Raw genomic sequence first — 15,080 nt, forward strand, 5'->3', positions numbered from 1 at the left:
TCACACACGCACACACACGCGCACACACACACACACGCACACGCACACGCACACGCACACGCAGTAAAGTAAAAGACATTATTTACCATAAAACAGTTGTGCCTGACTACATGTGAAATCCTCTAAAAACTCTGAAGGAATCTGCTCTGACGTTTCCACACAGTTTGGCTCTGCTCCTCTCTTGTTTCTGCTTCTGGTTTTTAGGAAACAAATCCTCCACATATTGCTGCCGCCCACCGCAAACTGCCAGAGAAACACTGAGAGGAGGCGAGAAACGGACTCCTCGTCCATTCATGAGCTCCTGGAGGAGGCGGGAGGCAGCGAGAGAAGCCTGGAGCCTCGACAAGCCCAGCGTGGGAGAGTTGTGCTCCAGTAAACAAACACTGGAGAGCCTCCTCTGGCGATGAAGAGCGCCGTGCCTTCATCACGCCGCCATCCTGAACCACCGTTTTTAGGACATTGGGGTTTCAGGTGTCCGTCCCAAAAAATCAGGGCGTCCAAACTATAATTGGGCGGCGCTGGTTGTGGCCCAAATGTATATTTTGTTTGTTATTACTAAACAATCATAAAATAAAATCAAGTAGATATCTTAAAGTTATAAATGAAGCATTCTAATGTATTGTGGACCACTAAATACTACATTGTGGACTACTAAGTACTACATTGTGGACCAATAAATACTACATTGTGGACAACTAAATACTACATTGTGGACCACTAAATACTACATTGTGGACTACTAAATACTATATTGTGGACTCAAATACTACATTGTGGACTACTAAATAATACATTGTGGTCTCCTAAATACTACATTGTGGACTACTAAATACTACACTGTGGACCACTAAATACTACATTGTGGACTACTAAATAATACATTGTGGACTCAAATACTACATTGTGGACAACTAAATACTACATTGTGGTCTCCTAAATACTACATTGTGGACTCTTATATACTACATTGTGGACCACTAAATACTACATTGTGGACTACTAAATAATACATTGTGGACTCAAATACTACATTGTGGACTACTAAATAATACATTGTGGTCTCCTAAATACTACATTGTGGACTCTTATATACTACATTGTGGACCACTAAATACTACATTGTGGACTACTAAATAATACATTGTGGTCTCCTAAATACTACATTGTGGACTACTAAATACTACATTGTGACGTGATAAATTGTAGGACAAGTTGATATTGATTTAAACAAACACCAAATATGTTATGGAAGAAATATACTTATTTAAAAGCACATAAGTGAAACCATATAAAGATGGCGGGCCGCACCTCCTCCACACCGCCATCTTGAATTAAATTTCTCCGTACCTTCTCCACGCCGCCGTAGCGGCTCGCCAGCTGCTTCCTCAGGTCGGCGATGTGATGGTCGTACTTCTTCAGGTCCTTCTTGAAGTTGTCTCCTCTGAAGGTCAGCAGCGGTTTCTCCACCTCCGAGTGGAGCTGCAAAACAAGTAATACTGTTTCTGACCAAACGACGCCAAACAGCTTCACACGTTTCAGCTCTACTTTAGAGAATTTAGACGTGTTCAGACGAACGAGCTTAAAAACTGTCTTAGCGTTTTTCTATTTTGTGTTCTGTGTGCGTGTGTGTGTGTGTGTGTGTGTGTGTGTGTGTGTGTGTGTGTGTGTGTGTGTGTGTGTGTGTGTGTGTTATTTATACCCACAGTCAGTAAAGTGCAGTTTAAATGATTTACTGTCTGATTAATTGATCATTATCTCTGTTAAATCTTGTGAAGCGTTGGCTATGGACACGTGAGAGGCCGAAGCCTTCCCCTGCTGCATTATTCACCTTGTGTTTCCAGACTCGGCTCCTCGAGCTTCACTTTTATTATTGTGTTTACCGGTGGAGTGCGGCTCTCCTCTCAGAAATCAATACGTCTGAGGTTTATCACGCTGCAGCTCGGAGCCTCTAGTCCCTAATAAAGTCTGCTCCCCGTTGTGCAGACGTCGGAAAAGGACCGTTTACCTGATTATGACGAGGAACTGTGTTTATTAGGGGAGAGAGGAGCCTCCTTTGTGCAGAATGCTAAAGCTGGAAGCTAAATGCTGCTCATCAGAACTCGAGGGCTCGTTTACTACGACTCGTCAGAACATGTGTTTAATTAATGAGACATCAGAGCAGAAAGCTCCGGGCTGCCTCTGCTTTATTTAGAGCCAGGTCTGGAACCAGTGTGGTCGAATCGAGTTTAAAGGAGAAAAACATGACTGAGTCGGATCAGGAAATACAAGAAAACAGCAAACTGCAAGCTTCAACTACAACAATCTTATCATTCTCTGACAAATTTACCATATTCTCGAGAGTATTAGTCACTCTTTCATTAGTTGTTTGTGTGATCGTGTGAATTTTATATTAAAATACATGGAACATACCATCTGTGACCACTAGGGGTCACTGTTTCACCACAGAAAGCTGCTACAGTACCACAGAAAAACCTCCGTTACTGTTGATTCACACTGACGAAGAAACGCGTCTCCCAAAACCAAAATGTCAACAGAAGATGTGAAAAAGAGCAGAAATTAAGTGGGATGATAATGAAGCCACTCAGATGGAACGCTTCGCTTTTGTGAAAAAAAAAAAACCAACAACAAAAGAAAGTTCGTTTCCACGGCAGCCGCCAAACCACTAAAAACAATCTACTGACCGTGTGCAGAACAGTTATTTGCTACGTCCATAGTGTGCATGACAGGGAGCAGCATTTCCGTTGTTGTGTAAACAGACTTCCTAAAGACAACGCAAGTTTTACGTTTTCACTTTAAAACGTTGTCGTGAAAATGTGACCTTATAGTCCTGAAAATACGGTAAATCCGGATCTGGCATATGTGTTTATTTCTACTAGCGTTTGAAAGTTTTAAAAAGAAGTTAAAATAAGAGTTCTGAAATCATTTTGAATAACACATTTGTGATGTAATTAATATTTTAAATAAGCGCCATATAAGTACTGGTTAACATCCCTGATATTTAAACACGGAATGAGCACCGTTAATCAAAGTGATCATTACAAAAGTAATCAGAGTATCCTGAACCTTGAGCTCATATCTGAGGAAACTTCATCCTCAAATCGTGTTTCTGATGCTGGATGAAGTTATAAAATCTGAGGAGTTCATTTTCAAGCCACATTGGAAGTTTGGCTGAGATCTTCTGGATCTGACGAAGCAGAACTTACCTTGTTGGAGAACTTGAGGTGAACTTCGGCTTCGTCGTGGAGACTCTTCTTCAGCTGAGTCCAGGCTTCTCCCAGAGTCCTGGGACAAACATCCAAACACAAAGTCATTTCCAGCCGGTTGAAAGGAAACAGGAGGAAGCTGCTCTTTGTTTAGAGGAGGTCGAAGCGTTTCGCTGCTCCGGATTTATTTCCCTCGAGAATAAACAGATTGATGGTGATTTTGCAGGTCTTATTGAATTTTTTGCACTTAAAAAAATAAATGTTCTATATTGATTCCTTTAGAGAAGATTTAATAATGTAAAGCACAATACAAATAATGCAGCATTATTATCACTATTATCATTACCATCATTATTATTAATAAACATTTAATATCTTCATTTAAAAATGTTTTACATATATTTTAAGAATATATATAAAAAATATTAAGATATATTTTAAGAATATATATAAAAAATAAGATATATTTTAAGAATATATATAAAAAATATTAATTTAAAAAAACCGACATGACTGATTTGAGCTACTTTAGAGCAAATAAAATAAAACTCAATTGATTACTGGAGGAAGACGAGATGCTTTTTGAATAAATATATTGAAATATTAGCTTGATGTTTTTCCTCCCAATTCTTCACAGTATAAATAAAGAGGTTTTCTTCATCTATGTTGTTGTTTATTTTTGACAATTCACATTTTATTCAAACTGTCTGAAGCTGTGAAGAAAAACCTGATCAGTACATTTCATCCTCTTTACAAACTAACAGATCCTATGACATTAGAAGAGAATTTAAACATTTGAGGTGAAACGTGTGTGCAGTATTTGTAGTTTCCATTCGGTCTGCACGTCGCCCACGTCGGGTCTGAAGCGGATTGATCAACCGCTGCCTAGTGAGGTTTCAGTCAACAAAGTTAATCAATAACACTGGAGGAGGCTGAGAGACACAGAGCCTGGCATTAATATCTGGACTCGCGTGTGCATTTCTGTTTTTTAAAATTGAAAATCAACATAAAAAGTGATGCAATTGCAGGATTTTCTACAAATCTGGAGTGAAATCAAAGCCTCTGAAGCGCCTGAGCCGTTATTCTGACGTGACGGCTGAAAGAGGAGGAGAGTTTTCTCTGAGGAAAGACGACGACGGCCGACTCACCCTTCCTCCTGAGCTGCCAGCGCGCTCACAGACAGCTTGGACAGGTTCTTGGCGTATTCCTCCTCAATCTTGATCCTGAAACAGAGAGAAGCGTCAGGCGAGCGGATCCAGGCAGGAAACACACTTCTTTAATGAAACACACACACACACACACACGGCGCATTGTTACTGGATCACCATCATCAAAAAACAAACTGCGGCAAGTTGACTGTCTTCAGTGTGGAAATAAAGATGATTTAGTTTCAGTTTTAATTGGAAAATGACATTAAAACCACTGAGCTGCTGTTCAATTCTGTATAAATGTTCATTTGTTAGATGGCGGTACTGCAGCTCAAACTCAAAAGGGGTTCGTGGTATATTGTGACAAAAGTCCCGACACGACACTATTTGTCATTATATGTATAGGAGAAAGAAATTTCAGGTGCGGCTCCCTGTGTTGATGTGGATAAAGTGAGCAAAAGTACCCATAAAATAGATAGTACATTCAATATAAAGGCACTCATAATATCAATGTATAAATAGAAAGTTTAAAAGGTGAATAAAGTGGGAAAGAAAACTGAAAAGACCTCAGAGACGCTAATAGTGACTTGATTCAGTTGGTATTATTAGAATAAAACGGAATAGAACAAAACAGAACAGAGGAGAATTAATTAATTAATTAATCCCACTGGGAAATTCTTTGAATAATTAAACTGGTAAACTGGTGGTTATCAGTAATTAAAGTGTCTTTTCCCAGTTGGTCCATTTCACTTGAAGTTAATTAATGTTGTTAAATCAGTTAAGTTCAAAGTGTTTAGTCGTCTTATTGGCTGTTTGAGGTTGAGGACTCCAAACTGGGTTATTGGACTTTTTCACAAATGGAAACTTTCTGAGAGCCAAGCTGTATGAAAAACCCTCATATCACCAGACTCGTACCGTGAAATCCAATATCTACGCCAAGGGTGTCGAACATAAGACCCGATGGCCAGAAACAGCCCGCAAGAGGGTCGACTCCGCCTGAACCATCAAGCAAACGGTAAAAACCTCCAGACTCCAGGTCAGAGCGGCGATACGTTCCCACACACACCTGAGTAAATCTGCCACCTGAGGAAGGACACGAGCCCCGTTTGTTCACTGAATGTCCGGATCCGAGCAAACCCGCCTTACAGGAAAGGTCAGCGCAGGAAGGAATGAAACGAGGCGGGGGTGGGGGCGGATGTTCATCATTTATTTCGCACAACTCGAATAGAGCTTCGGCTAATTACACAGAGAGGCGTGAGATCGGATGTAAAAGTTAATTTATTCAGCAGGAAGTGCTGCGTAATTACATGGTGGGCGGATTGTGAGGCGAAACTGGGACTCCTCCACCCACAATGGAGCTTTATGTAGAGGAAGAGCGAATGGAACAAAGCTACGCCGCACCGGTCGTCTTTTCAGACAAAGCATGCAGGCATGGATGGATTTAAGGAGTGAAGGAAGCATTTATTCATCCGCCCATTTGCTGAGCAAGAGGACATGGGAAAGCCACCGCTCCGTCGCAGGGAGAACTCCTGAATGCAAAACACTGAGCGGGCCGTCCCACTGTCGAGCATGGTGGCGGCAGCATCATGCTGAGAGGCTGCCTCAGAAGGGACAGGGAGGCTGCTCAGAGATAATGGAAGATGGATGGAGACAAAATTCATGACTAGACTTTTGAACAGCACACCTTCATTTCAATTTGTAATAAAGTGTGAAAACCATGTCTTATTTGGCCTCCTTGTGTTTGTCTAGTCACATAAAATACATGACGAAACGGGACGAACAAGACGTCACAAGCAACCTCCGTTATTATTGTGAAGTTACTCTCCCAGAAGAATGTTGACGAAATCTCTTCCTAAATAGAAGTTCTCACTTCTGCCCAGAGAACAAACCCAAACTAAACCATCTCATCTCATCCTGCACTTTCTCAAATCCTTCACACCAAAGTCCAGAAGTTTTCCAGACAAACCGTCAAACTGTTGACGTTTCCTGACTGACGCCATCTTGGGAAACCTGCCCCAAGGGATTCTGGGGAGTCAAAGATCAACAATTCAAACTGGCTCCAAGATACTTTCATATTTCCCGTGTGGATTCAGGGAGAGGAACTTTACGTTTGTTCTCTCCTTCCAACACCGCTCAGCTCATCTGGGCTCGTTTCCACGGCAACGATTTCAAGTGAAAACGTGGAACTTTTTTGAATCGATCCTTGAAAATGGGGGAAAACTGTATTTTGTAAAAACACTTGGGGCTCGTCTCCTTGACTCCTCTCAGGCGGCGTAGTGTAGCGCGGCGTAGCATAGCGCGGCGTAGCGTGGCGTGGCTTGGCTTGGCTTACCTCTCGTGGATGAACTCCGACATCTCCTTCTGCATCTGTTTGCCCTTCAGCTGCTTCTGCAGCAGGACCTCGAAGCCGGCCACCGACGTGGTGCCCTGCGGGTCCTTCTTGTCGGTCTGAGGAGAGAGAACCACGGGGGTCACACCTCGCCACGTCTGCAGACGCCGGCGTGAGTCACCGACGCTCCGACTCGGGAGTGTCGGATTGTCGTCGAGCGGCAGGTCAGCGGACGGACAAGACAAGAACCTCTGGACGCAAACACGAAGCCGAGGAGGAGGAGGAGGAGGGAAGACGAAGGGCGTTTCGACGCTCAACCTGGTTCAGGATGGAAAACGTCTGGAGAATGAAATCTGCCACCAGGGAGACGCTGACGTGAAGCGGTTCAATCCTCCGACATGACAAACGTGTTTACGAGAAGCGAGGAGCAGAAAGCTCGTATTTCACAGCCAAAACAGATTAACCAATTACCTTCTGGGCTTTTATCGGATTGAAACGTTTCGCAGCCCAGTTTATCCCCGAATGTCATCAAGAGGCTTCGGCGGGAATCGTTCAGTCATTCAGAGATCTATTCTGGGTGTGAAACGTGTGGCCCGCCGGGCAGAACCGGACGGAACAAGTTCAAGTTTGGCCCAAATGACGACCGAGCATTATAAAATGGTCAATTTGTAATAGTAAAGGCATCTCATTATTAGTCACACTATTAGAGTAAGACGCTGATACCCAGAACTGACCAGCAGAGGGCAACAGTGCTTGTTACAGCTGGTGAAATAGCATTAGCATTAAAGCTTCGGCAAAGTTCTGATAGACGTTAACATGATTTTGATTTGTAAAATTTTTATTTTTTGCACTCAAGAGAAGAAAATTTGCTCTGAGAAGACAGATTATATAGTCCTGACAAATAACTACTTCCTTGTGTGTCCGTGGTAACCTGTCAATCAAATCGCCTTCTGACCTGGTGTGATGTGCAGTGATTGGTTGTTCAGTAAAAGGGGCGGAGCCTGAGTAAATAAGCTGATTCAGGTGAAGGCTTGTTGTTCTGTTGCGGCCTGACTTCGTGGATGCAGCAGGTACTTCGTGATGGAGGGTTTCTTGAGGCACCATTTAATCCTCCATTAACACCAAAACTGCTACGGGCATTTAATGATTTAAACGTTTAGTTTAATTCAACGTTTAATTAGTAAGATGGAGCGTTTGGAAATTGATGCAGCGGAGGGCGTCGCTCTGGAAGTCAAGAGGTCACACTAAATGTTGTTATTGACGGTTTCTGCTGTTTATTATCGACTTCTCATCTCAACACTGCCCCCTCATGGTCACTGGCGGAAATGCTCTGATGGCCTGCATCTGTCTCCTCAAATATGCCACGTGAACTGTGATGTTTCCTCGTTGGAGGAACAGACGAACAGACGCTGCACGCTTGTGGAAAATCTTTTCATGGTCGTCGGGGTGAGTCAGGAGAGTACGTGCGGGATTCCAGCCGCCGTCTGCTCACGTGGTCGGCGGGAACTCACCCAGAAGTAATCGCAGTAGCTCCATTCGTTGGGCTTGAGGAGCTGCTGCTCCGGACCTTCACCGGGAAGGGGGAAAGTCACGCAGTTGATCTGGAGCGGAGAAAAGAGAAGTGTGTGTGTGTGAACGCAGGAGGGACTCTGGTCTGAACTGTGTTAACATGCACATGAGAGGAGGAAAAAAAAAAAAGAAGAGAGAAGGTCAGACATGAGCAAACACCATGAGAAGGTGAGCTGAGAGGCTTCAGGGGAGCAGAGAGAACACAGAAACCTTTTCTCTTCCGTGTCCTGGGACTTGAACAAATGAACTGGAGGAGGTGTTAACGGCAGATAAACAGCCTGAATACAGACTCTTCGCTCCGCGACGTCTTCAATTACTCTCCGGGCTGCAATTATGTAATGTTCCCCATCTGTGAGCCCCCCTCTTCATCATCATCCTCCTCCTCCTCCTCCTCCGCTGTGCCCTCTCAGCCACTGCTCCACACAGCCTATTCACAGCAGGGTGAACCACTGAACCACCGCGTCGCACACAGCACGGCTTTATTTGACACCATGTTTTCATTTTATAACAATAATAACAACAATAACAACAACAATAATAATAACTTTTTTAAATAGCACTTTTAAGAACAGTTGTTTCATGAAGTGCTTTACATTAAAAACATAGAAACAAGATGAGACAGAGGAGACGTGCGATCATAAATGAAAATTCCAGATGAAAATTATTCATAAATTTTTGTTTCTATCTCCTAGTAATTTGCATACATTAAAACAAACAACTTGCATGATGGTTATTTTTTCTTTTTCTTTTAAATAAGCCCTGTAATACTTTAACTTAAAATGAACTTTTAATGATTTAAACCAGTAAAGTCAGTTGACTGTTTTTGAAAGCAGTAAACAGGAACTGATTATTAGTACCTAGCACATGGATTATTGATTAAATAAGGCCCATTCTACCTTCATCTGAAATGTCTTTTTGTTTCTATTATTATTTATTATACACATGTTTCTTATGTTTTATACAAATAATTATATGCCGTTATCTTCACAGTTTTTCTCATCGTACCTAAAAAAACACCCCAGAACACAAAGTGTTGGCATCGACCTGATACTGGTATCGGTATCGGTGCATCCGTATCCTGAAGCACATGATTGACCTCTCCTCTCCTTCAACATCACGCATGTTTATTTTGCCATGTTGGATCTGATCGTCATTTAGACGGAATTCTTTCCTCAATGTGAAGATTTATTCATAAGTCTTCGACCCGAGTGTGAAGGTTTCCATCGCTCAGCTTCCACTGAACTCTGACAACAGATGAGTAACGCCTCCCCCCCCCCACCTCCCCTCGCATTATATAAACGTCCGGAGATGCTAATGTGGAGAAAAAAATAAAGAGTGAGCCGACGCGTACGAACTCCAGCGTGACTTCCACCAGTCACTTTGTTCATTTTCTGCCTCGGAGATCATACCGATTGTCACGGGCACCAGATTTTCCATTACACCGCCCGCACATTCATCATGACTGTTGTTTATCTGTCTCTCGCATCCCGCTGGAAATGAGACCATCCATCTCGCGGAGGCCCGTCCCACTAACTTACTTCTCCCTGACGGCTGTTTAGTGAGCTGCTCTGGAGGCTTCCGGACCCCAACGTTAATGCGGAGTAATAAATCCTCCCGGGGCGCTGGGAGGCTGAACCGGGGCCGTTTCAGGTCCGCCCGCTGGATTCGGGTCGACGGCGCAGTTTTAATTCAGCACGAAACGAAGCTGCGGGCGACACATCGGAGCAGATTTGCAGTGGAAATGGGACGTTTTGTCCTCGCTCAGCGTTCATAAACATTCAGCCTCATGAGGGTCTGCAGGCAATGCTGACTTCATTAGTTTACTCTTTATTTATTTATCTCCGTGTTTTGTTTCTTTGTTTTTAGAAAAAATAAATGATGCGGCTGAAGCTGAACGGCTGCCGTCTCTGTTGAAAAGCTGCAGCGCTGCTGTCTCGCATTAGCATTAGCATTAGCACTGTTGTTCTCAATGACGAGCAGCTTGTCTTGACCAATTCGCATCAATAACCTTATAAGGTGAAGAAATCTAAAGAGCTGCTGTGCTGTCTTCTAAGCCAACTGTGTGCATTAGCATTAGCATGTTGTACTCAATGACGAAGAGCTCTTTTTGAAGCCAATAAATCTGACATGATAAAGAAGCAGTAAAGCTGCGATCTTCAACACTCCTTGTAACTGAGCCAGATGTTAACATTAGCATTAGCCTTATCCGAAGCACGTTGTCATCTGTGGAGAGTCGCGCTTCAGGGACCAATATGTTGCATTCGAAATATGAATATACCAAAAAAAAAGAAAGCTGGGAAGCTACTGTTTCTTACAGTCTCGCTCACTCTTAGCTTTAGCATTAGCATTATCAGGAGTGGTTGCATCCAACAAAGAGCAGCAGCTCTTCCGTCCATTTGTTGAGCGACAAATCTGTTGTCAGAGTTCAGTGGAAGCAAACATTTTGTCATCATTATCTTTCTTTTAATTTTCATATTTTAAGATAATTGACGTCTGTTTACATTTTGCTTCTATTTGTCTCTATATTAATCGACTTAACTTGTTTACCTTTATTTGTCCATTTATAGATTTCTCATGTCGTTTTAAAGATTGTTGATGTTATGTTGTTTACATTCTGTTTGTCTTTGTTTACATTTTGTCATCAGCCTATTTTTCTGTTTTGTTTACATCTTTCTATTTTGAGTTCATTTGTAAATGTTATGTATTTTTACTGTTTTCATCTTTCTAATAATTTGTATATTTAACAGACTATTGATGGCTCTTTCTTTACATTTTGCTCCTAATTGTCTCTATATTTATCAATTGTTTACCTTTATTTGTCTTTTTATTTATAGATTTCTCATGTCTTTATAGATTATTGATGTTTTCTTGTTTACATTTTGTGTTTTTCTATCTTTGTTTAAGGAATCATTAGTCTCATTTTGTTTACATTTCTAAGTTGTATGTATTTGTTTTTTATCCATCTGAAGAAGAATTCTTTGATATAATCTCATTATTCAAACAATTCGTTAATGTTTTTCCTGCAAAACGCTTCGTTGTACATTTAAATATAACTAATCTCTATAACGTCTGTTAGAGACAGAAACATGTGAGATGCCTCTTGTGTTTGAGCATATTTCTTGCGATGACCCCCCCCCCCCCCCCCCCCCTCCAACGCTTGTATTTTAACTCCCTCGCCGGCCAATCGCAGCGTCCCGGTGAATCCCGCCAACACTCGGTGGAGCCGCCGCAGCGTAGCAACAAGTCGCGGTGAATAAATGTTTGATGAAAACATGAATCTCAGTCTGAAGGTGAAGACAAGGTTACGCCAGACGTGCCGCTTCAATCCGCCATCCTGCTAGGGAGGGGGGAGGGGTAGTGGTGGTGGTGGGGGGTTCTGTCGTGTGTCTCCATGACAACGGCAGAGGGGTTGTGCAACGCGAGGCGCCTCGCTTCCAGCCGTCATCACCTGTGTATTTTTTTTCTTTTCTTTTTTTGAAGCACACCAAGCTGCAGCAGCAGGAACAGGAGCGCTGCGCTGGATGTAACAGGACACGTGAAGGGTCTCGCAGGGGTGGGGGGGTTTTGAGGTTGGAGGTGGGGGTAGTGATATCTCTGCAAATATGATGCAATCATTGCTTGACGGGGGCCCGTGAAGGAACAGAGGTCTGCTACCTGCAGCATCAGAGCACAAAGCTGCAGGAATTTAAACCATTAACGTTAAACTGACGTCCTGTTTGATTTCGTCTCCGTCTCCACGTGAACGCACCTGTTCTGAAACAACACCTGCACTACAGACCGAGACGCAGAGATCCAGAGGGTCTCTGCTGCTCTTTTCTTTGGATTTAACAGCTCCTCTCCAACAATATGTACATTTACTACGAGACATGCACCGATACTGGATATCGAGTCCCCGATACAACCTGGCTGTTATTAGGTGACATCATGCTTCAGCAACTTCGCCCGCAGGTAGAGAGCGGACGAGCAGTGTCCGCCGTTTAATTGAGAATTAATAAAGAAAGAACATTATGTTCTACCAAAATATAAAGAGAAAGATAGTTCGTACAACACCAGCAACTTCCTCACCAGCAGAGTTAGCCTGATAGCGCTCAGTAGTTTAACTGCTCAACACGAAATGCCGAGCCATGCTACATGCTACATGCTAAAGAGTTTCAGGCTCACACAGCAGGGATGCTACATGCTAGACATCATTAAAGTGACTGATACTTTCATTCCCAGCAGCTCGGTCCCTCGGTCTACAGTCTCTATGTAGCATAGCGCAGAGCGGCGATAGACGCTACCCTCTGCGCTACGCTAATGTAGACTGTGAGGCTGGTGGAGGAGACGCAGCGTCGAAGCAGAGGCTGCATGGAGAGGATTCACGGCAAAGCATCGCCTTCGCATATCATTAGTGAATGGAATATAAATGAGGTTTTATGGCATTTAATAAGTACTCTAATCGGCACTCTGTATCTGCAAGCAGCTCAGGGTTAGTACTTGTACTTGTACAGCTGAGCGATGGCTGCATTACAAAAAACATTTTGCCGATATGGAAAACAGAAAAACAACGCTTTCCCGTAGAAACACCCCGACAGTAATATTGAATATTGTGTAGTTCTGTTTGTGACAGAAGTGAGAGAGTGGGTTATCCCACAGAGACTCCACTCCTCCGCACTGAGAGCAGCAAGCCGAGCTGATTGATGCCCCCGGTCACCTCCTGGAGGTTTCACCGGCAGGACAGTCTGGAGGGGGGGGGGGCTGCTGGCTCTACGAGCCCATGTGGACATGGATCAATACGTCATGTATGAAGCCAATTGGAGCCCCGATGGATTCCGTGGGTGCAAACGTGACGCGTGTGATTGCGTTCGCCGTCTTCACCCGTCAGTGGCTGCGATTGTCTTCGCTGCCAGGGCGTCCAGAAGAATGAATGAATTATCTTTGGACCGTGAAGACGTGTACTTAAACTGTCAACAAGTTGGTGACAGCTGATGGAGCTGACAGCTCACACAAGCTGCGGCAGCTCAACTGTCAGAGCCAATCGCCTCCTCCCCCCCCCCCCCCCCCCCCCGACGGTTGGCGGTCCAAACCCCCGCCTCTTCCTGTCCATGTGGCGAAGTGCTCTTGGGCAAGAGAGCAAACCTCAAAAACCCGTGTGTGAGTGAGTGTGACATGTTATGTAAAGTTACTGCCACTGTTTGAGTAAAACTCAGCAGCCGAGTTATCTTAGTTTTGTCTTCTTAACTTTATGATGTAGTTTCTTTTTAAACCGACAAACTCATGATTGATGTTTTTACCTTCCGCAGTCTTCCTCAGAGCGTCATCTGACAACTGATGACGTGTCGGTCTTCGGACAGATAAAAACCTCCTTCACGACTTCGTCGGTTAAAAAAAAAAAAGAAACTACATCATATAAGAAAAACTCAAATTTGGTTAATGTATGCAGCCTGGGATGACAAACTTGCTTGCAGCAGAATCAAGTTGCATGCCGTCGCCGTAGAAATGGACATCGTGTTCAGAACGTTGTGTAAAAACGGGAAACTTTTCTGAAACGAAATCGTTCCAAAAAAAAAAAAAGCATTTTCACTTGAGTCGTCGTGCAAACGGAGCGTCGGCTTCGCCGGCACATATGCTCTTTGAATAAAGTGTTTTTGTGTCACCGGTGAGCCCTTCGCCACGTTCGCCCCAGACGTCCAGACTTTTCAATCCTCAACAAATTCCTCCAAACCAAACGAAGATCTCTGAAGAGGCAGGAAGCTCTTCTTCCTTCCAAACAGTGTGTCCTGAGTGAACATCTGAATGGCTTTCTACCCCCCCCCTCCTGTGGCGGCGTTTTCCATTTCAACACCCATTAATCAGTGCTATTGCCTTTGTCACCATGGAAACTGGACTTGCTGCATCTCTCACAGGTCTGGTGGTGTTTTTCTTCTTCTTCTCTTTTTTTTTTTTTTTTTTTTTTTTACACAATAGGCAGAGTGATGGCTCCCGTGGTTGCGGCAGGTCATCGAGCCGGTCGAGGGGCAACGTCGAACCCCCGCCGAGACGCACAAAAACCCACCGTCTGTCTGTCTGACTGTCTGTCTGACTGTCTGTCTGACTGTCTGTCTGACTGTCTGACTGTCTGCCCCCCCCCACACTCACTCATCCCCCCCACACACAACCATCGTTATAAACTGAGAGATTACATAACCACAGCTCCTGTCTGGGCAATCTTGAGAAAAAGCAGCAGGAATATGAGAACAATTGTAAAGTCTGACGCTTTGCAGATGACAGAGTGTTTTAAGGAGAAGAGGAGAAAATACGAGGGGGGGGTGTGGGGGGGGGGGGGGGGGGGGGGGGGGGGTTGCGGCATCACACTGAGCAACAATTGGATGGCAGAAACACTCGGAGATCACTGACAGTTTCATCTCCTGACAGACGGACCGATCTAAAAATACCGCTGGCGGTCTGCGGGGTGACGAGATCAGCTCCTCGCTCTCCACAACAACATCTGAGAGGAGTTCTGAGCATCGAACGGATCTGCTCGAGTAAGACGGCCACAAATGAGAAGGCACAGGACTCCTTCATTCAGACTAATCCCCCCACCACCACCACCACCACCTCACTGGCTTCTCCACCAGGACCCTAAAGCCTGATGCTCTGAAGTCCCAGCCTTAAGACACCCGTCAGAAGATGGCCGGAAGCCGGAGAGAATGGACGGGTTGAACTTGAGGAGCTTGGATGAAGGTAGAGATGAAGAAGAAGTTCCCGGTCACTCACCGTGGTCTTGGTCTCCTTGACCTCCTTGATGTGCCTCTTGGCCGGGGAGACGGAGCCCAGTGGCTGCGGGGCGAGACAGGAGGGATCGTCAAAACT

The 15,080-nt window shown here is 44.2% G+C and overlaps 1 protein-coding gene across 1 annotated transcript in view; it reads right to left on the reverse strand.

Annotated features, from left to right (window-relative positions):
* Positions 1 to 15,080, reverse strand: part of gas7a (growth arrest-specific 7a) — a 30,617-nt gene that overhangs the window by 3,373 nt on the left and 12,164 nt on the right. The window contains exons 5-10 of the mRNA XM_080487974.1: positions 14,985 to 15,047; positions 8,192 to 8,281; positions 6,684 to 6,799; positions 4,352 to 4,426; positions 3,204 to 3,282; positions 1,348 to 1,479 (exon numbers count right to left, since the gene is read on the reverse strand). Of these exons, the coding sequence (XP_080344100.1) occupies positions 1,348 to 1,479; positions 3,204 to 3,282; positions 4,352 to 4,426; positions 6,684 to 6,799; positions 8,192 to 8,281; positions 14,985 to 15,047 (555 nt within the window). The remainder of the gene's footprint in view (positions 1 to 1,347; positions 1,480 to 3,203; positions 3,283 to 4,351; positions 4,427 to 6,683; positions 6,800 to 8,191; positions 8,282 to 14,984; positions 15,048 to 15,080) is intronic.

This window comes from Lipophrys pholis (assembly GCF_963383615.2).
Source record: "Lipophrys pholis genome assembly, chromosome: 19".
In the NCBI taxonomy this organism is placed as follows: domain Eukaryota; kingdom Metazoa; phylum Chordata; class Actinopteri; order Blenniiformes; family Blenniidae; genus Lipophrys; species Lipophrys pholis.